The sequence below is a fragment of the Anolis carolinensis genome, chromosome 4, assembly GCF_035594765.1.
Source record: "Anolis carolinensis isolate JA03-04 chromosome 4, rAnoCar3.1.pri, whole genome shotgun sequence".
Classification (NCBI taxonomy): Eukaryota; Metazoa; Chordata; class Lepidosauria; order Squamata; family Dactyloidae; genus Anolis; species Anolis carolinensis.
Genome location: NC_085844.1, coordinates 51132415 through 51155320, shown reverse-complemented (window position 1 = coordinate 51155320; position 22906 = coordinate 51132415). Strand labels below are relative to the sequence as shown.

Sequence of the window (22906 nt, the reverse complement as noted above, 5' to 3'; positions counted from 1 at the left end):
TAATGGTGTAATGTTAGATAATGTTGACAGTTTCTGCTACTTTGACAGCCACCTCTCCACAAAAATAATATTGACACTGAAATACAACATTGTCTGAGTGCGTGCAGCATTTTTCCAAATGAAGCAGAGAGTGTTTGAGGATCGGGACATTTGGAGGGAGACCAAGATGCTTTTTTATAAACTTATTGTCCTCCCAACCCTGTTATATGCCTGTGAAATATGGACCATCTAGAGACGTCACACTCAACTCCTAGAACGATTCCATCAGTGTTGCCTCTGAAAAATCCTACAAATCTCTTGGGAAGACAGGTGGACAAACGTCACTGTGCTAGAAGAAGCAAAGACCATAAACACTGAAGCGATGATCCTCTGCCATCAACTTCACTCAACTAGCCAAGTTGTCTGAATGCCTGATCACCATCTCCCCATTCAAGAATGGAAAATGGAATGCTGGTGGACAGTAAAAGAGATTTAAAGACTGGCTTAAAGCCAACCTTAAAAATTGTGGCATAGACACTGAGAATTGGGAAGCTCTGGCCCTCGAGAGTTCTAGCTGGAGGTCAGCTGTGACCAACAGTGCTGTGGAATTAGAAGAGGCACGAATGGAGGGTAAAAGGGAAAAATGTGTCAAGAGGAAGGCATGTCAAGCCAACTCTAACTGGGGCCGCCTTCCATCTGGAAATTGATGTCCTCACTGTGGAAGAACATGCAGATCAAAAATAGGTCTCTACAGTCACCTACGGACCCACCGCCAAAACACTACACTTCGAAGGCAAACATACTCGGACATGAGTGATCGCCAATGATGTTGATACCATTAGTGGCCCAGATTCCAAGTTTTCTTTTTAAAAAAAGAAAAAAGGAAATTTGCAGACCTTCTGCAAATAAATAGAAAGCACCAAATATGACATTGTTTAGCTCCGGCATCTGGAAAGCTAATGTTTACAGTATTAGGGAAATGATCTTCAGATGGAAATTATTTTTAGAGTAGTGAAGATGCATTTGAATGGTTAAAATTTCAATTTTAATGTCAATTTTAATGTCTAAACTTTAGATATCTAGCATTTAAAAATGCTAGCCAGTGGTGCTATTATTTTTAATTTGATCCCAAATCAAACTACCAAAGATTTCAGATTGATGTTCACAAGAACCCTAGCCAAAGAGACACTTTAAAAAAGTAGATGCTTTCTGAAATATTGTTTTGACAAAAATTAATGACACTGGAGGTATTTTTATCTCAGAAGTTCTGATGGCCTTCTGATGGCATAATTTTGAAAATGTTTTCTTGCTACAGGTAGTCGGCTCTTGTTATATATTTATTAGCAGCAGTGAAAGCAGATTTTGCCACCAAGTAGCAAGCTAATGAGCTCCCGACTGATTATCATGGGTTGGCTCAGCTATAGGATACACTTTCCATGAAAATTTAACCAAATAGGGAGCAACAGCAATGGGCAAGAGAAAGGCCATTGTGGGAGGTTAGTTTCTGCATTAGCCATGCTGATGACCCAGACTTACAGCTTATTTTTAAAAGTACTTTAAAATATAGTGTCTAGTTTTTTTATTGATTACTAGTATGATACTTTACCTTTATTAGACAGTTTTCTTTCTTTTGCCATTAATTCTGCACATAAATGTATCAGTTTTTAAATATGAAAGATGTTTTAAACAACATAATGATTCAGAGCAGAGGTGCGATATTCTTCTTTTACTATAGGATTATTGTGTTGCTGCCATTTCTTAACTTGTCCTTTTACAGTCTAAACTGAGATCTGCCCATTGTTTGGGGGGGGGGGGGGATGGAGCATACCTTCCAACTATCCCAGTTAGATAGGGACAGTCCCAGTTTAGTGCCCTATCATCCCTTTTTTCAGTTGCTTTTTAAAAGATCCCGTTTCTCTCTCCTCCTCCTCTAATTTTCTCTCTTTGTCCTCAATTTACTTCAACTGCTGCTGAGGACAAGATCAGCAGTCAGGAGCTAAGCTAATGCAAGAATAACAAGGATGTTTTGCATGGGTGTGGTGGTAGTAGAGACAACAAGTGATCTTGAACATGCTGTGTTAAAATCCCCAGCCTAGGAACGTCTTTGGGAGAGTCAGTTGGATTAAAGATGTTGTGTCCTTTAGAGTATGGCTGTTTATTTGTGTGAGTTAGGAAATGGCTTGCTAGCTTGTGTGCTTATTAGTGTTTCATTATTCTATTGTATGTATCCCTAGGTCCTCTACCTAAGTATATGGTCTCAAAGGGGTAAGGGCTCCTGTTGAGAGGAAGTCACTATGATACTTGGTTGAAGCAAGTGCAGGTTGGTGGCCCTCTTGGAAGAGAATGTCCAGCAACTTTTATATACTAAGGAGCATGAGCTTTTCTTGGACAGAGTACACTAGATTTTTGATGCCTGTTAAGCCTCGGAGGATGAGGATTTTCTGGTTGAGCCTGTGGGGTAATGTTTGTCGAGACGATGGGAATGTTTTGGGTAGATCTGTTGTCAGCGGCGGTTTAACCATTAGGCGAAGTAAGCGGTTGGTGAAGGCACCATCCTCTAGGGGGCGCCTAGGAGGCGCCATTGAGGTACTTCTGCCCAGGCATGGCCTTCCTGCCTCCGCAGCCTGGCCTGCCTCTGTGGCCGCGGCCTGGCCTTCACCCTCCAGGCCAGGTCTCCAGGCTGCCTGGCCATGTTCCAGAAGCTTTCTCTCCTGATGGTAAACCCACATCTATGGCAGGCATCCTCAGAGGTTGTGATGTCTTTTGGAAGCTAGGTAAGTGGGGTTTATATATCTGTGGAAAGTCCAGGGTGGGAGAAAGAGCGCTTCTCTGTTTGAGGCTAGTGTGAATGTTGCAATTGGCCAGCTTGATTAGCATTTAATGGCCTTGCAGGTTCAAAGCCTGGCTGCTTCCTCCCTGGGGGCATCCTTAGTTGGGAGGTGTTAGCTGGCCCTGATTGTTTCCTGTCTGGATTTCCCCTGTTTTCAGAGTGTTGTCCTTTATTTACTGTCCTGATTTTAGAGTTTTTTTTTAAATACCAGATTCCCTTTTGGTGTCCTTTTAATTCCTATGAATTCCTAAGGACCCTCAGGACTCTTCCACACAGCCATATAACCCAGAATATCAAGGCAGAATAATGCACAATATTTGCTTTGACCTGGGTTATCTGAGTCCACACTGCCATATAATCCAGTTCAAAGCAGATAATGTGGATTATCTGACTTGATATTCTGGGTTATATGGCTGTGTGGAAGGACCCTCAGGGCTGTTCCACACAGCCATATCACCCAGAATATCAAGGCAGAATAACCCACAATATTTGCTTTGAACTGGGTTATCTGAGTCCACACTGCCCTATATCCCAGTTCAATGTTTGGTGCTAAATTCACAAATATAGTAATTCCTACATAACATTACCATATATTGAACTGTTTTTTCTGTTGATTGATCTATATATATAAAAATGGTCTGTCCGTTTTTATCTTAATCTAAACAAAGAAAGTACAACACCTAGAACCATGAAACTTAAAAACACAACACAATGCCCTTGCAGCTGGGTTTAAACGACTAAGCCACAATTCACATCAACATCCGTGGGCAACACAAACCCAAAAACCCACAAAAACCATGTGCGCTTGCGCGGGACAGGCCCAGCGTGCGAAACCCACCCACCCTACCCCCTCCACGCTCCCTCGCGCCCTCGCTCACCGGCTACTGTGACCACCGCCATCTTGGCCACCAGCCCCGGCACACCGCCGCTCGCCATCTCACAACTTCCCCACACACTCCTAAATGGCAGGGAAAGAGATCTATCCTACAGATCTGGCAAATGGGTGTGAGCGAGGTGCCTTCCCCACCTGCAAAGGAGGGAAGGAGGAGGACAAAAGCGGTGGTTTCTTCTCTCCTTCTCCTTACACAGACGGCCAAGAGCTAGGTGGATTTCCCGTCTGAGGAGGTATCAGGAAGGAGGGAAGGAGGATGGCAAAACCGCCGCTTTTTTCATTCCTTGGCTTTGGACACCTATCGACCCTGGGGGGGGAAGGGAGGAAAGACGGCCTAACGGCGGCAGCAGAGCTCACCCCCAAAGGGGAATGCCAGAGATTTTAAAACACCATGCCGCCACCGCCAGAACGCCCACCCGCTTCCTTTCCTGTTCAAGTTTTTCCTACCATAAAACAGGACACAAACAGTCCAGACAGATGACCATCCAACCGCTGTACTATCATAAAATCCGAGGGTTCTCTAACACCACTCAGGAACAACAACCACTTCAACTTCCATCTACCACAACACAGGACACAATCCAAAAACTCAACACAGATGGCCATCCAACCAGTCTAATATCATAAAATCCAAGGGTCCACAAAGACCTCTCAGCAACAACCACTTCAACTTCCTTTTACCATAAAACAGGACACAATCCAAACACTCCTCACAGATGGCCACCCAACCTCTGTAATATCATAACATCCTAAGGTTTGGAGACACCCCTCAGAAACATCCAATTCAACTTCCTTCAACCATACAAGAGGACACAATCCAAACACTCCTGACAGATGTCCATCCAGCCTCTCCATAATAATAATAATAATGATTATAATAATAATAATCAACATCGCATCACAGAATCAAACAGTTACAACAGACCCCTAAAGACCATCCAGTCCAACCCATTTCTCCCATGGAGGACACAATCCAAGCACACCCAACAGATGGCCATCCAGCCTGTAAATAATAGCAATAACAATAATAATAATATCATGGAATCCTAAGGTTAGGAGAGACCCCTAACGATCATCCAGTTCAACTTCCTTCTACCAATCCAAACATTCCTAACACATGGCCATTAGGGTTGATCAAATGTTTCGTTAGTCCATTAAATCATTGTAAATTCAGTTTGAAAGCACTTTTGAAGCAATTTTTGAAACATCTGCTCACTGCCTTCCTAATATTATGAATTTGAATCAAAAAGCCCCTTTTTTCTTGTAGTGTTGGTGGCAGATGGACTCAGCAGGGGCCTCTCGCCCCAGTGCCTTCGGTTAGAGCTGCCCCTCTTTGCACGCCGCTGCCAGGTGCCTTGGGGACGTCTCCTTGAGGGAGGCGCCCCTCTTGACGCCGTCGGACGGTCGCGCTATGAGGGTAGCACCTCCTGGGTCTCAATCCGCCACAGAGAGAAGGGAGTAAACACCACCCTAGCTCCAAAGCCTGGCTGTCCCCTCGGACCCCAAGGAGACACGACATCCATCAAACAGCCACCAACCGGAAGTTGCACTTATATACTTACCTGCCCTGGTTCCCCAAACTAAATCAACAGCCAAGAGGAACAAGACCTGCTACATAGACATCACAGAGACAGGCAGAGGCGGTCCAATGGCAAGGCTAAGTAGGTGGCCGCCGGTGGCGCACACCATCAGGGGTGCCCCCGTGAAAATGTGGTGCGGCTGCAGTGCCGCCTTCGCCCACCACCACCTCTTTTTTTTTCTGGGGCAGAATCCCTGCACATGCGCAGAAGGGTCCCATCACCCAAAATGGACGAAATGGCTCCTGTGCGCAGGGTTTCAACCGCTCGCGTGGACGGGCAGCTTGGGTGCCTTACTCGTGCTGCGTGAGCGAGCGCCCCCTGCGCATGTGCAGATGGGTCCCATCGCCCCAAATAGCTGATAGGCCAGAGGGTCACTCGCTTGCTAGTGCAGTGACGTAAGGCACGCAGCGTGTCTTATGTCACCTCGTGAGCAAGCGACCCTCTGCGCATGCGCGGAAGGGTCCCATCGGCCATTTTGGGTGATGGGAACCTTCTGCGCATGCGCAGGGGGTCGCTCACACAGCACGGGTAAGGCACCCAAGCCGCCCATCCGCACGAGCAATGGGAGCCTGCCACCGCCACCGTTTTCAGGTCAGCAACCCTTGGCTGTTCAAATTTGGGGAGCAGGGTGAGCTCCCGCTGTTAGCCCCAGCTTCTGCCAACCTAGTAGTTTAGTGATTGGGTTTTTTTTGGGGGGGGGCAAAATTTCTGTTTGCCTACACTTGAAAATTACCTTGGACCGGCTCTGGTGACAGCTTATTCTTCTGAAGGAAATTTCCTGAGGCTAAGGGTGCATCTTCACCCTTAACCTCACTAGTAGTTTGGAGAGGCACTGGCATTCTATGGAAGAGAAGGCTAAAAACCTTGTAAAACTACAACTCCCATGATTCCATAAAATCAGCCATGGCAATTAAAGTGGTGCCTAGCTGCATTTATCATACAGTGTAGATGCACCCCAAGACATCAAATTTAAAAGGAATACAAGCATTTTTTTCTGTTAACCAATGTGAAGCCGTGTTAGTTTCCTCTTCAGCACATATGGCTACAAACCTGTATTTTTGTGTAAATAAGGCATGCATCTGTGCATAATTCAATATTTCCACATTTCAAAATTGGTAATTATCAATTAACCAGAATAAAAGCAATTTTAAGTTATGTTAAAAAGTATTTAATTTTACATCCTTTAGGTTTAGCTTGCATTAGGAGAAAATCTAGAGAATCATATCCATACAACTAAAGCCTTTTTTGCTTCTGTAAGAGCCAAGTTTCATATGAAATTTTAAACTTGTCAAATAGAATTTTGAGAAAGCTGCTTTAACTGATATGAAAAGGAAGGCAGGTTGCTCACAAACAGAAAAGCTGTTAGACATAGCAGATAAATTGCTAGATGCCAGGATAGTTGGCATACAACATCTATGAGTTTACCTTACCTGTCACATGAAGCATCCATTACTAGTCTATTTGACCACAAACTACCCTACAGGCGCAGCATCTTTGACATGACAGCACTCTTAACAATTCATTTAAACATCTCTCTCCCAAGTGGCTTTCCTATTTTATGTTTTACGTAGTAGTTGGTAGTAGCATAGCATGACATCAAAGGAGCTCAAAAAATGTTACTTTTAAAAGACATTATTAATATCCATTTTGAGAACTAAAATCAGCAACCTCTTTTAGCCTGAGGGCCAAATTCAACTTGAAAGACATTCTCAAGAGTATCATTATGATATTTGGGGGGAGGTGGGAAGGCAGACCACAGAATCAAATATACCAACATATTTTAGATTTCAGTTCTTACTACTAATAGCTAAGCCATACAAGAGGCATTTCAGACTCTTAGAAAAGAAAAATTGTACAAAAGCTTGTAAAACTACCCAATAATGATGTAACTATCCAGGAAACCCAAGAGGTCCAGGTTGGGACATTTATTCCCATGGTCTTGGGTTTCCTGACTGCAAAACTACATTTTAGGTTTACATAAGGAAGCTTCCACCTAATTTCCTTCCTCCCCTCCTTGTGTGCTCAGAACCCTATCTTTCTAATAGAAAGCAAGCCATACATTGCCATCACATAAACTTACAATCTTAATAATAATAATAATAATAATAATAATAATAATAATAATAATAATAACTTTATTCTTATACCCCGCCCCATCTCCCCGAAGGGACTCGGGGCGGCTTACATGGGGCCTTGCCCAACACAACAATGTAACAACAACAACAAGACAATAAAACAAATATCCCAACAATAAAACATCAGCATCAATAAAACAGTCATAGTGATTTATACTTGCCCTCTGAATCAGAATTAAATAAGTGCAAACTATGGTTTGCCAGTTGTAATGTAATGGGAAACTACAGCATAGTTCCTAAAGTTAGAGCATATGAGGAAAGGAAGAACTGCACATGATGAAGTCTTGCTCATTAATGCTAATTCACACTTCAGTGTTACATAGCATTAGTTTTGGGAAAGCTCCAGAGTATCCAGTAACTTCTGTTAATGCAGTTCAAGGCTACATTAAGTGATCTTGGCCCATGTTATGCCAAATCAGATCCATAAGTCATGCAACCATAACAGAATTGATTCAATACCCCTTCAGAGAAAAGGACTAGTAAAGATGCACCCAACTCTATGGGGGAAGGAGATAGCACTTTATCTGTTATCTTGAGTTTACAACTTATAACAAAGTGCACGTTAGCTAGTCTATTACTCAATTTCACTGTTTTTAATTCTGTGTTTTATTAAGTGTGTTTTTATTTTCATAGGTTAATGTTTAAATTTTATAACTGGTGTATGTTTTGTTTACTGATGTATTGTTTATTGTCACTGTTCTTATCTGATATTATCTGTGAGCCGCCCTGAGTCCCCTTCGGGGGAGATGGAGATGGGGTATAAATAAACATTATTATTATTATTATTATTATTATTATTATTATTATTATTATTATTATTAATAATAATAATAATAATAATAATAATAATAATAGGGGTTGAATTAACTGGCAGAGGAAGGGAGGAACTCCGGGCCCTTCCAAACAGGGCCCATATCCCGGGCGCTGTCAGACTTTTACCTGAGGCATCCAAACAATGTCCCAGGTAAAAGTAAAGCAATTCAAGACAAAGCAGGTAAACCCCCAAATTATTTAGACACCCCATTAGATCCGGGGCTTTTTGTAAGGCCCAGCTCTAATGGGATATGGACTTTATGAGGACAGACTACCGTCAGCAGTCTCTGCAGTCCCAGTAGTCTGTCCCCACAGCCTAATTTACTTCTTTGGGCCCCATGAGCCTAGAGAAGCAAAGGGGGCACTTCTCCCCCCCCCCCTCTTCCAAGCCTTAAAAATAAAGGAAAACTTACCGGGTTGCCAACTTACCTGGCATGTCAGTGGTATATTTCAGGAGGCCTGCAGAGAGGCCTAATGGGAACCCAGTAAGTTTTCCTTTATTTTTAAGGCTTTGAGAGGGTGGTGAGTGGCCCAGTGTCACCCCAAAAGTTTTTTTCCTGAGGTGTGGGGACTTAAACCCACTCCGAAGCAGGTTTAACTTATGCCTGGAAATGCCCACAAAGATAATGGGTTCAGCTTCTTGGTTCATTTTCATATATTTTGGCCTCATCAATTTGTGTTCTGTGAAACATTCCATTTATTATACTATGTGGCATAAGCAGTTTACTATTAGGGGCTCAAACTTTACCTCTCCTTTTTAGTTGAGTTCCTAACAAGGGACTTTTAGCTTTATCTGCTTGCCTTTAGAGACAAGCAATATGCCAACAAAATAATTTTCAGAATTCCAAATATGGGCTGAAAACAGATCTATTGTTTGAAAGAAAAGAAAGGAGGACAAAAACCAGAAGAATACAAAGCCCTCAGTGCACCAATTTCCCCGAAAAAGACAATTTATCTAGTTTGCAAGCAATCTACCTCATCTACTATGAAATACATGACTACTTCCAAGACTGCCTACCTTTTTTTTCTGCACCAAAGGATGTGACTCCTTTGTACCACAGTAAAATATAAACTGCCCTATCATCTTGGAATCCAAGTTCAGAGGCTTCCAATGACTTTGTGAACATTCAGCTGCTGACCATTTTATGGGTTGCTAAAGTCAGCCAATAGCAACCAGAGGAGAGCCTATGCATCCTTGGCAACAAAACCTCATTGTTATGTCAGTGTATAGCACATAGAAGTATAAAAGGGAAAGACAAGCAGAGATTGTCTGAGAAACTATGTTAGTAAGAAGAGTAAAGCTGGACCATCAGGAAGGGCCAATAAGCGTCAGGTATATTTTACTGCCAAGTAGTTCCTGTGTCAGAAACTATACATGTTGCTACTTAAGTTTGTACTTATCTGTGTATCTTTACTATGGGGATGTACATCTTCATTTATTTTGCTCTCATGTACAAGAATGAATAGTTTAAAACAATTTCTCTGCTTAGTGACATTATGAGGTTTGGCACAATTTTTGGATTACTTCTTCCACTTTAAGGTATTTTTACAAAAAGAAATATTTGATACAAAAACGGTTTTCATGCATGAAAAAAATTGTTGCTCAAAATATTCTGAGAATACCACATATTTGTGCACAGAACAACAATGTTTATGCAAACTATTTTTCCATTTAAAAGGTTCTACAATACCAAACAAAAAAAAACACACACACACACACAAAAAACCCTTACATTTTTGAGATGCCCTTTCTAATCCAGGATGATATGATTCATAGCTATTCTTTATACCTCACCTATTTTTGTCAAAATCATGACAAAATCAGGGTTATTATTATTTTTGGTTAATTATTATAATATGAATGATTTTTCAAAATATTCCATTAAAATGAAGTTTTAAAACACAGGGTAATACCAGACATCTATAAACAAACAATTTATAGGTAAAGGTAAAGGTTTTCCCCTGACATTAAGTCCAGTCGTGTCAGACTCTGGGGGTTGGTGCTCATCTCCATTTCTAAGCCAAAGAACCAGCATTATCTGTATATGCCTTCAAGGTTATGTGGCCAGCATGACTGCATAGAGCGCTGTTACCTTCCCACCAGAGCAGTATCTATCTATCTACTCAAATTTGCATGGTTTCAAACTGCTAGTTTGGCAGAAGCTGGGTCTAACAGCAGAGTTCACCCCACTCCCTGGATTTGAACCACCGACCTTTCAGTCAGCAGGTTCAGAAGCTCAGTGGTTTAACCCACTGTGCCACTGGGAGCTCCGTTTACATATACAGTAAAGCCCCTAGGCAGCAGCGCCAAGGCCAAGGAAAACCCGCGGCATGCTCCTCGCCACTCGGAGGGACACGTGTCCCTCCGAGAAACGAGGAGCATGTCGCGGGTTTTGCTCAGCCAGACCATTGCTGGAGGAAACCCCCTCCTCCAGCAAGGGCCCAGCCGAGGCAGATCTGGGGAGGCATTCCTTGGCGAGCCCTCGCCAAATCCGAGCCGTTTGGTTATCCGAGATGGGGCCCACCCCTTTATCTCGAATAACCGTGGCTCTACTGTATATATTGTTCTTATATAGACAATTTATATAAGAACAATATGCTTCTTTTTCAGTGGCTTATAATGTCAAACTGCCTATTTTCTTTAAAAATGCAAGAACAGGTGTGAAAAAATATGTTCAGTATGTATAATCCATTCCCTGCTTTTAAGGAATGGGTACTTTTAGTAATTTCTGCTCCAGCAACTCACTGAAATAACAGTCACATCATTTGAATATAAACAAACCAAAATTGTTTCTTTTAAAGTTGTTTTTCTGTAACCTAAAGCTTTTGTAGAATAAATTTTAAAAACAGAAATCCATATAGTCATTAGTTATGGTTTCGTCCAGAAAAAGTACAAGACAAATCACAACTCTGTTTGACTGTGTAGCCTTAATAATATGTCAAATGTGTTCCACTATTTCACCCAGTCAGATTATTTACTTACTGCTTTATAAGTTCTTTTTTGTCCAGCGTGTTTCCTAATTTGTTCTCCATTGGGCCCTGTTTCCACATGCATGGAGTAGATTATGTCAAAGAAATCTTCAACAACAGCTACCCGTCTTAAAGACAGCTTCTCATCTACACCAACTCCATCCTAGGAAAAAAAATGACAGGGAACACAAAATGAATAGGTAAACAACCAGGTAACACATATCCTGTTAATTAGAGCTGATTAGATAAAGACCTTGGAAGTCACATCTGAAAATCACTAACTCACAGTGATATTCAGCAACTCAATTTCACAACAAAACTAGAATGTTCAGAATATGATTCTGAATGTATTATATTTGAAACAGAGAGTCTGAATTGTTTTAGAGTTCATATTCATAATCATTCCATGTTATTTAAAACATTTTTAAAATCCTAATATTTTGATGATTTTGCATCAAAATAGCATTTTAAAAATATCAGACAAATTCTACAATTGCAGTGGATTTGGACACACACTCCTGAGCACCAATTTTGTGCAGTGATTTTTTTTTTTGCATGAAAAGTTGATACAGTTTCCTATCCCCAGACATAAACTTGGTCACTAAAGTTGCTTGCATAAGGATAAGTATACCATTGGATCATGCCCTACAATGTAACTTTTTCTGATGCATGTGTAAATGTGAAAAAAACGATGCAAGATATAGGCACAAGCATGTAGAAAAGCTATTTGTGAGGTCATTTTGGACATACAGATGTCAGAATAAGTATAAAGTGCATCTATGTAAGACCACTTCTTTTCTGGGAATAGGAGCAGCAGCTTTCAACTGTAGTTGGATCTGATCAGAACTTGAGAAAATTGCAACTTCTGAAAAACAAGTCTCAGAACCCTCAAATGAGCATACTCATTCTGGGAACTATAATATGAAAATATAATTTTTCACAAGCTCTGAATTAGCTGAACATAAGATGCTGGCATTGAAGTCTGAATATAAATATTACAATCTGATTTAGAGACCTTTTCCCCAAGTCTTTTATGTGTGGGGACTCTTATTATCCAGTAGTGAGAAAACGCACTCTGCACTTACTCTGGGGTTAATTATTTTTACTTCATAGAATCAAGGGTTGAGCTCTGGCATTGGGAAAGTCCTAGGGGCTCAATTGCAATGAGCTTCATAAAAAATCAAGCCATAGTTTTATCTTTCTTAAAAACACGTGTATGCATTTACAAGCATAATCAATAACATCACTAATCTCTGTTTAAACTGGTCAACAGATTATTCAGAACACTACTGAAAATTTCTTTATTTCTTTATAGTATTTCTGTCCCCTGTTTTTATGGTTTATAATGAAATCATTTGTAGAAGTACTACGACATATAACACTCATTAACAAAAGAGATTTTACAGTAGGCAAGCAGAGTTTACAGAATGAAATTTGTGTAATTATTTCAGAATATTTCAAGGTAGACGAAGAACTTGTGCTTGGTTTTTCCACTATGAGAGAGAGAATTCAGCTTTTCCATAGTTAACAGTGCCACCTACATCTCAAAATGTTGCAACTGATGTTCACATCATTACTATCTAAGAAGCAAAGATAGCTATGATTTTCCTTATTATTTTTATGCACTCTGCACTGGCTCAAGCAGAGCACATCTAAAATTAATGGCATTGCTTAACATGTACAGATCTAAGTGAGTATCTTTAATAAGTTGCACTTTGGAAAATATTCTATATAGACACTCTTAACACATTCTGTCACCTTTTTTTTACTCAGACATGTTTAATTCTGGTTAATCAACATGAGGGATACATTCAGTCAAACAGTTTTATGGGGTCCACTGCTAATTCATGTGCAAAGAAAAACAGCAAAGATTGTGTTAACATTTCTAATTTCTTCTTATCCAGAAACAGGTAATTTCAAAACAAGTCTGAAGTATTATCTCACCTCTCTTCCTTTGTAAGGATATCATTAAAATTAACCATGAAATGAAATGCAACAAGAACACAGGTCTGCACCCAGGTTTAAATTAATTGCAGTATGATGAGGTATGCCAAGAGCAAGGGTTAAGCCAGAACATGAAACAGAACATACCAGCTTGGTAGATAAGCAGAACACAGAAAAACATCACGATACTCTAAACCAGTATAGTCCAACCTACAGCCCACGGGCCGCATATGGCCCACCAATTCATTTTTCTTTGGTCTTTGCCCTTCTTACTGGAAAAATATTTTAATTTAACATTTGAAAAAAAATCATTTATCCTCCTTACTGCTTTAAGTTTTTACTGCTTAACTGATTTAAATAATGTCTCTGGCACTCACATTCCTATACTAAAGTTTGGTTGGCCCTCAGGTAACTAAAGGATGGACCACACTGCTCTAAACCATTGGTTCCCAAGCTGTGATCCTCCAGGTGTTTTGCACTTCAACTCCCTAGCCAGCTTGTCCAATAGTCAGAAATTCCAGGAACTAAGCTCCAAACAGATGGAGGACCAAAGGTTCAAAACCCTTGCTTTAAACAATTGTACCCTACAACAGTAGATCATGGAACTGATCAAAATACAAGTGACCCTGGCCATCAAAATGGAAGCCAGCTTCTAGTGAAATTTGGCCTTATAGTGGCTCATCAGGAAAGGGACCTTGAAATCCATTTCTAAATGACAGTGAAAAAGGCAAATTCTCTAGTGGGGATCATTAAGAAGGGAGTGGAAGATACAAAAGCTCCAACAGAGTGGCTGGCAGCTGACATTGGCCTTGAGGCAATATGCAGAATCATGCCTTCCCTCCCTAAATCCTCCCACAAACTAGATGTTATTACTTTCTTTAAACAATTTTCAGTGACTTTAGCTTAGGATGGCAAAGGCTGAAAATAAATGAAAAAACTAGAATGGAATAGAATCCTAGAGTTGGAAGAGACCACAAGGGCCATACAGTCACCCCCCCCCCTTACAATGCAGGAACCCAAGATCAAAGCACTCCCTACAGAAGGCCACCCAGCCTCTGCTTAAAAACCTCCAGACAAAGAGGCTTTGTCACACTCCGAGAAAGCATATTCTACTGTCAAACAGCTCTGTGCGTCAGGAAGTTCTAAAAAATAGATAGTAAACCTATTCATCGGAAATAATGTTCACAAATCATTACATTACCAAATTATTTAACCTGTATTATTAGTACATTTGAAAAAAAACCACTGGTTATTTATTTTGTATTTATTTATAGCATTTATATTCCACCCTTCTCACCCTGAAGGTGACTCGGGGCAGATCACAGAACATATACACAGCAAACATTCAGTGCCGTTAGACATACAGGACAGACAACAGTAGAGGTATTATGTTGGCATTTTTCCAACTTCAGCGTCCTGGAGGTTGTACTTTATTCCAGCTACAGAGGGTGCTGTCACTCCAACTCCTTTGACAACAAGCCCTTGATCACAAACCTTTCCTTCTGTTATTTTGATTACCAGCATTTCTGGTATTTCCTTTTATGGTGCCATAAAATACCTCCCCGCTTAAGTAGTGCCTAATTTCTCTACTCATAGCTCACAGCTGTTTTCAAACTGCTTAGGTGGACAATGAGCTGCGCTGAAGGTTAAGGGCTCACCCCGACCCAGGCTGGAACTGCCAACATTTCGGTCAGTAGAGATCTATTGCTGCTGGTGATTAGCCAGCTATGTTAAAGCCCAGCCCTTTTATGACTGATCATCACTCTACAAAACATTTTTCACTTCTCTGTGGGCTTTGTTATTAGCAAAAGCTTAAGGTACATAATCAAACTTTCATTATTTTCCCATAAAGCCTGAATGGATCTTAAGAAATGTGTACAAGGTATTTTCTCTTGAAGCACATCTACACTGTCCACTTGGGTCAGTGTGACCTGAGATTAACCTCAGAGTGGCTAAATGCTACACAGGGCTGATGCAGCATAATGCAAGGGAAGGCCACCTTAACACGGTGTGCCATATAGGATTTGACATGACTTGGCAATGGGGACTTCCTGCCATTTCCAAAGTGGCTGAGGGTGTCTCTATTGGGTCACTAAAAGGATTCAGCCCAATGTTCAGGACACCAGATTGAGCCCCCTTTGCGGTCAGTGTAGAACCACCCTTGATACCAAAGGTTTTGAAATATATTGTTTATTTTTTCATTGTCCTGACTCCCAGAGTTCCAGACCCTCAAGAAGGATCCCCGTGCCCCTTTCTCTGCCCTGACTACTGATATCATAGTATTTTTGCACAAATCTGTTGTTCAGCCATACTTGGGGATACAGTTTAGTTTCACTCAAAATGGTTATTGAGGAGGTGAAAATTTGTTTTAAAAATAAATATTCCAGGACTAGAGCAACTTCCATGTGAGCAAAGGTTTAGAAAAAATGAATCAAGATACGGGGATGGGGGAGATACGCCTTGAACAAATATTGCCAACAAAACCCCATAATAAGTTTGCTTTGGGGTTACTATAAGCCCACTTTATGTTATTAAATCCCCAAAGCAAAAGGAAGAACTGAATATCTCTTGTTCTTAGCCATAGTGATGAGGGTGATGACAACAAAATTTGCATCATCTAAATTCAGCCTTCTTGATTAACTAGCATCAGTGCATCAGGAACCAATTATTATTTCACTTCTTTAACTTTATAATTTTGATCAACTCAGAATTTTGGCGTTCTCCCTGTCTCACTTCTGGTACTAGTTACTGGTGTGTGAATGTATACATACATGTATTGGTTAAAAAACACAAAGAAACCCTGGTGCAAAAAAGATTGAATTTTATCTGGAGTTCAAGGATTACCATCTTGGAAATGAACAGAAACAATAATGCTATATCTTTAAAAAATGACATTCCTAGCTTTTTGACAATTATATTTATGTATGATAATGGTTTCCTGAATGTTAAGAACCAATGCTGTTTAGATAGTTTTTGTCAATTTGCATATATATCCATACATAATAACATCATATAAGAATGCTTTTTATAAAAATCCACAAACTAGAAATGATAACACATAATCCATGTGTCAGTTCTGAAATTAAGGCTTTTTTCTTCTTTAGATTAAATGAAAAGGCAGATAAAACGGAACACAGAGCCAAGCTACCTAATGGACCAGGGACAAATGATAGGTGGTTGCAACTGGTAGCACATGAAGTCTTTTCCAACCCTGTACTCTTATGATTTTGGGTTTCACCATCGGTATATATGTGAATCTGACTATGGATACAGAAACTGACAATATGTCATCTTGCTCTAATAATCCACTGACATTTTCAGTAAAAACCAGTATAAATTTCTTGCTTTATAAAAATTAATAATTGCAACTTTTGCTTACAAATCTATTTAGAAACAGATCCCATAAAAAGTTTTTAGCAAAATATCAAAATACAGTATATTCTTTAAAATGTACATGAAAAGATCAAAACAAATATTTGTTCATTTAAATATTTCCTTTCTCCATAATATTCTCTAGTCTAAAGATATATAAAATTAAGTAACCTGCAACATTGCAGCACTAGGTTCCTCGGTGATCAATCTAAATGTTGACATTACATTTTTCTCTATAACAAAAAATATATTCCCTAAGAATCTGTTACAAAAGTGAAATGCTCAAACAATGTTGTCTTTACCATTTGATTATTTGTACATTTTTCAGCATTAACAATTTTAAATCCAAATTGACAGCAGGACAATCGTTAAGAATTCTCATATATAATATGATTTTAAAAACAAGTTGTTGGCAATTTAGTTTGTGTTGCCTTTATACACTACCAAATTATGCATTCATACAGTACATGCATAAATAACATATGTGTGTAAAATTTGTTTAGAAATGTAATTGTCTCTTCCCAAATAGAACACCTTGATAAATTCAATCATAATGACCTGCAAGGTTATCGCCCTATTTTTAGGAATCTATAATGCTACCTAGCTACAACCAAGTACTGTACAATTAAAATTCTATGAATTTCAATGGATTGATCCCTTAAAATCAAGGACACCATATACCATCTTTAAAAAAATTACCCAACCTAGAAGTTTTTAAAGTCAGGGCGATTTACCAAAGGATCTATTTCTTCATCCATCTGTCTCAGTATTGATATCAGAGTTGCTCCAGCTGAGAAGATGAACAATCAAAATATAATTAACTAGAACTTCTTTTCTGCTATAAGAGTTGAATCAGTGAAGGAGGTAAGACTCTTCCAAAGTAATAACTCTTCCCAGGAACAGGAATTGTTTAATATAAGTCTGGGATTTTATCAGATTTATGTAACTATAATAAAACCTCCCAAAAGATGTTGGGCAGATAGGACTATGCACTTACTGTTAGATCTTCCAGAGGTATGAATCAAAGTATCCAGGGAAATCAATGGAGCTTTGACAATTCATGATCTGCCTCTTAGCCTGCAGCAGTTAGATAAACTAAGGCTGCACACCCAGATTAAAGTGTTGAAATGCTTCAGTTAGACAGCATTACTTGTTTTCTTCCTTTATGCAGCCAGAGATCTTTTTAAAAGGACTTGGTTTGATGATGTGACAGAATTAAGGGATTTTTTTTCCTAGCACTGAATTTCAGTCTTGATATAAGATTATCTGGATTGTTCTTTATTCTGAATGCAGTGCCAAAACCTTCTCGTGGAATGTGTAGACTTCTTATTTGTTTACCCCAAAGAATTAGGGAGAGATTGGAGCATATGCTGCTAGCAGATGAGGTGATTCAGAAAATTTCTTAGCAATGAAATAAAAACACAGGGAAGTAGCAGATGTACGTGTAAGGAGATGGGTGCTAAAAGATTATGAGCACATGTTCACAGACATGAACAAATAGAACCCATACAAAACTATAGATATGGGATCAACCTAATAATAAACTTTATTTGTAGACTGCCCTATCTCCCCGAAGAGACTCAGTAAAACAAAAGTTTAAAACATACAGTGCAATTATATGGATCTCTGCTTAAGTGTACAACAGTATAGTATAGAACTGCAAAAGTAGTAGGTAAAAAGTTACAAAATTAACATATTTTTAGAGTCCAAATATATTAACCATGTGGGCTTTTTTAAAAAGTTACAGTACGGCAAACATTCATTTTGGGAGGAAATGCAAAAAAAGAATATGGTGCTCTAAGATAACCCTATTATGGGCTTTTCTTGGTAAGATTTATGCAGAGAGGTTTGTCATTGTCTTTTCCTGAAATTGAGAGTGTGTAATTTGCTCAAAGTCACACAGTGAATTCCCAGAGGCCAAGTCCAACACTCCAACAGGTATAGTACACTAGTTCCTGTTAAAAATGTACGTTTTAAAATAGAATCAAAATTTTAAAATATTGAAATCAATGTTTATAATCAAAATCATTACAGTAAAAATGAAAAATGCTATTGAATCTACCAACAACAACATAAAACATCTGTGATGTTTTCCCACACTTTCTACTGTACACATATAGAGATTGCACCCTAAAAGCTACTAATTCATTATTTGTGCTGAAATCATCAAACGGCTGTGAGCAGGGCTGGCTTAAGAAATGGAGCCATTGGGTGCTCTTCTTGGGCAGAAATTTGTTCTCTATTATAAATGAAAAGAATATTTTAAAATATTTGAAACACAATAAAATATGTCTTTCTCAACTGCCATGAAAAGGAAAGAAGAATCCTGTACTGATGAAAATTTGTGCAGATAAGAACTTATTATGTGCAAAATTTGCATATTGTGTTTTTGCAAAGAAATTTGCATTAATACTCTCTTAATAAAATATTCTGTGCAAATTGTACATAGAATAAATGCCAACTAGCACATTTTCTGTGCAAGAAACATTTTATATGCAGAAAAACTCTGTACAGAAATATAATTTTCTGTACGCAAAGTGTACTTTCCTGCATATAAAATGTTGTTTTCCAAGCAAAAATGCTATGTGAGCAGAATAAGTCCTGAACTGTGACTAGTCTTCAAAAACCACACAGTTTTAAATTACTTTCTCACAGCAAGAAGGAAATTGCCAGAGACTCATCCCTTCCTTCAAATTGAAGATGTACATCCCCATTCAAGATTGAAACTAATAGAACCACAGCTTTACCTTGATGCTTTTGTAATTTTCCACAAACCACAAAACTGGAAAACACTGGAAAACTGACAAAAAGGGTCAGCAAAAGATGATCCTAACCCAGAAAACTATTTACCTGGTCATCTGCTATCAAAATGACAGTTGAAAGACCACTGCCTCCTGCTACCTTAGACAATAAATCAAATTTTAAATTAATGAATTAGCACTGAATCTTTGTTTATTATGTCAAATTCCCTCCTCAGACCAAGCCGCATACCAAAATAGTTTGAACTGTCTGAACTGAAATGTGCAGCAGGTATCTAACTTCTGCATGACAGGTTTGAGCTCATTTCTCTCTTTCTTCCAAAACTGTGCTGGAGGGATCAATCCTATAATGTCAAAACTGGATGACCCAATCATTTCTATCTTTGATCCTGCACTGCAGCAGCTGTATAGCTGCTTGTTGTAAACAGGATTATTGTTTCCACATTGTTCCCAGTGGACAGCTATCTCTTTCCCAAAACTGCTATAACAAACTCTTAATTGGCACCTATACTAACAGTCTCAAGGAAACCAAAGAGCGGTTCATTAGGCCAACCAAATCTGTACTTCCTACAGGTAAAGTTGTAGACAGACATGTAACTTTAACTGACCTTTGTCTACTTCATATACCTTTCATTCCAATGCTGAACAAGGTCTGCTTTCACTACAGTTAGAAAATGGATCAGTTGTAGCAATTTGCACTCAAGTACAACATGAATGGGGCTGTACCAGTGAACCGGAATAATAATAATAATAATAATAATAATAATAATAATAATAATAATAATAAATAACAACAACAACAACTTTATTCTCCCTCATGGGACCCAAAGTAGCTTACAACATATTAAAATCACCACAATCCTGGATGTAACTGTAATACTTGGCATGATCTGAATGACAGGATCTGCAGAAGTGATGCCATCCAAAAGGCTGCAGAAGGTACCACAGGAGCCATTGCCAAGGACTTGGGGGCAGGCTGGCTGAGTTCAGAAATCCTGGGTGGATCTGCCACCTGTGAAGGGGCAAAGGAAATGCAGGCTCCAAGCCATTTGTTGAGCAGGAACGAATTCCCAGAAATAGGTTTGTTGGGTAATCAGGGGAAGTGACAGTATGCTAGATGCAAGTTCAAGCACAACCATAAGATTTGCATCAGGGCCCATCTCAGGTTTGAATGATCCCATGCAGCTAGTGAGAGCACATCCTTTTTGTTCAGGATGCCTCACCACAGCAACCAGTGGTAAAAAAAGAAAGAGGGAGCATCCCTGGAAATACCAGTGAAACAAAGCAATCTGCAGAAAGGCAAGAAAGGATTAGGAACAAATTACTTGAAGAGTTATACGCTAAGATCTGGACTAGAGATAAAGGTAAAGGTTTCCCCCTTGATATTAAGTGTTGTCCGTAGATGCCTCCTAGGTCATGTGGCTGGCATGACTGCATGGAGCACCATTATCTTCCGCCTGGGCGGTACCTATTGATCTACTCACACTTGCATGTTTTCTAACTACTAGGTTGGCAGAAGCTGGGGCTACCAGCAAGAACTCACCCCGCCCCATGGATTTGAACCGCCAACCTTATGATCAGCAAGTTTAGCAGCTTGGCAGTTTAACCCACTGTGCCACCATGGACTCCATCTGCAGGGGACGCGGTGGCCTATCTATTAAGAAGTTTGGTATATGTTCTCTTTCAATGTCCCACGAGCATCAGAGAAGCATTTGGTAGGGGTGTAGGAGACCTTCGCAGCAACTGCACCCATGGGCTGTCATCTAGCTCCTATTTCCGATGTGAAATCATTTCTGTTTAAGCAAGCCTTTGGATTTTTTAATTGTCCTGTTATATTGATTTTTAGCCTTCAAAGTGGCTGAATAGGCATGTTATGTATGTATGTGTACTTTTCTAGATCTATTGTTTTGAACTGTCTTGAGCAACAAATATTTTATATGCAGAAAATCTCTGTGTGGGGGGTAAGTCTAGACAGCCTCTTTACATTTAAAGCTTCCGTCACCCTGCCCCTTTAAGACTCCCCTCAGAGATGGAGCCTCAGGCAAGGCACTTCTGGTTCTTGGAGGACTGGAAGGTGAAAAGAGAGGAAGGCCAGAAAGTCTACAAAATAGCACGTCCAGTCAAAGCTGTATTCAAGTCCAGTCAGAGCTGTATTCAAGTCCAGTCAGAGTTAAATATTGAGACTATCTTAGAGACAGTTAAATAACCATACAAGAAAGAGACAATAAGAAGAAATAAAGATTCAAGAGCCTCAGTTTGTCCAGAACTGTGTCTATCTCTCAAAGACTTTACATTTTCTCATAAAGACTTTGTAGTGAGACTCAGGAGGAGAGAAAGTCTAAAATTCTTGTCAGTTAATAAATTCATGTTTGATTTAACTATATAGTCTCTGATCTGTTCCCTGCACAGCCAATTCAGCTTCCAAATAGTTAAGATAGCATGGGGGCAGAACAATAGCAAAAACTAAACTAAAAGATTTAAGCTACAGAAATAAGAATTAAGCTACAGAATCATTCTTATGTGTTACATCTGTCATGTAAAACTATACTTTTATACACTAGGCATGCAAGTCTACTCAGATGATGTTCACAACGTTTTTTTAAAAATGACTCAGCTTTAGTCTGTACATCTCACAGGAAGATATTGTAACATTTCCAGCATAAGTCTCTGAAAGACCTTTGGACTTCAAACTCAAAATCATACCATCCAACACTGCTGGGATGGAACTTCCTTCCCCAGTTCCTGTCTCTCAGTTCTCCATACTGCCCAAAATATCAGTCATCCAAAGCTAGTTTTGAAGACACACAGGACATTATAGGAGAGTGGGTAGCAATGCCATTTCTGCTGTATTTTACTGTCCCACCAATTGAAGATCTGTGCTGGATACTACCCATTAAATAATGGAAATCTTTGTGTGTATAATCCAATGTTTTATGAGGAGACCAATTAATATACAGCAATAGCCATAATCAGCAGCTGAATTTATCACTGTACATGCCTGCTAAAAACATCTTGCCCAAATACTGTTTTATTGATTTCATATAGTCTAGTAATGTAAAGAAATTATTTTCTACTTAACAAAAGTAGTTTTAAGTAACATGGAAGAAAGCAGTTTGGGTTGTTGTATCATCACATGACAATTTGTTAATAGAATTTTGCTTCTGCCATTCACTTTATCTCATTACAAGATGCTTAATGGCAGTTTTACCTTTTTCCTTTTAGGGAGCCTACAGGCAACCTCCAGTAGAGGGAGTTTGATATTTCTGCATAAATGTCTTTGTAGGAATTTCAGTGTCATTGTGATGATCTAGAGATCTGAGAGATGCAGAAAAACAGCATGATGATTTCCTGAATACTATTAAAATATATTTAAATTAAGTAGCAAAATATAAAACACAAATGGTTGCTTTCAGTCTCTTTTAAGCAAGAAAAGCTAGATAAAAAAATAAATAATACAGTAACAATAATAGGCAAACTATCTATACAGGTAATCCAGATTCTATTCCAACAGGATCGTTCCCAAATGTATAGGGTTGTGATATAAAACCAATGCAGGTATTATTAGCTATAATAAGGATATTACTTCACAATGTTTGGATTAAAGAACCTATAAGACCAATAGCACGATTTAT

General features: G+C 39.3%; 1 protein-coding gene and 1 long non-coding RNA gene across 6 annotated transcripts in view; one reads left to right on the top strand and one right to left on the bottom strand.

The window, feature by feature from the left end:
* The window catches only part of nol4 (nucleolar protein 4), a 151228-nt gene that overhangs the window by 91971 nt on the left and 36351 nt on the right, over positions 1-22906 (bottom strand). For all 5 annotated transcript variants that reach the window (XM_003223511.3, XM_003223512.4, XM_008114894.3 and 2 more), the window contains exon 2: positions 11213-11362. In XM_003223511.3, coding sequence (XP_003223559.3) covers positions 11213-11362 — 150 coding nt within the window. The remainder of the gene's footprint in view (positions 1-11212; positions 11363-22906) is intronic.
* Positions 9497-21652, top strand: LOC134298882 (uncharacterized). The gene is made up of 2 exons (XR_010005999.1): positions 9497-9562; positions 20783-21652. It is a non-coding gene; the product is annotated as an uncharacterized LOC134298882 (long non-coding RNA).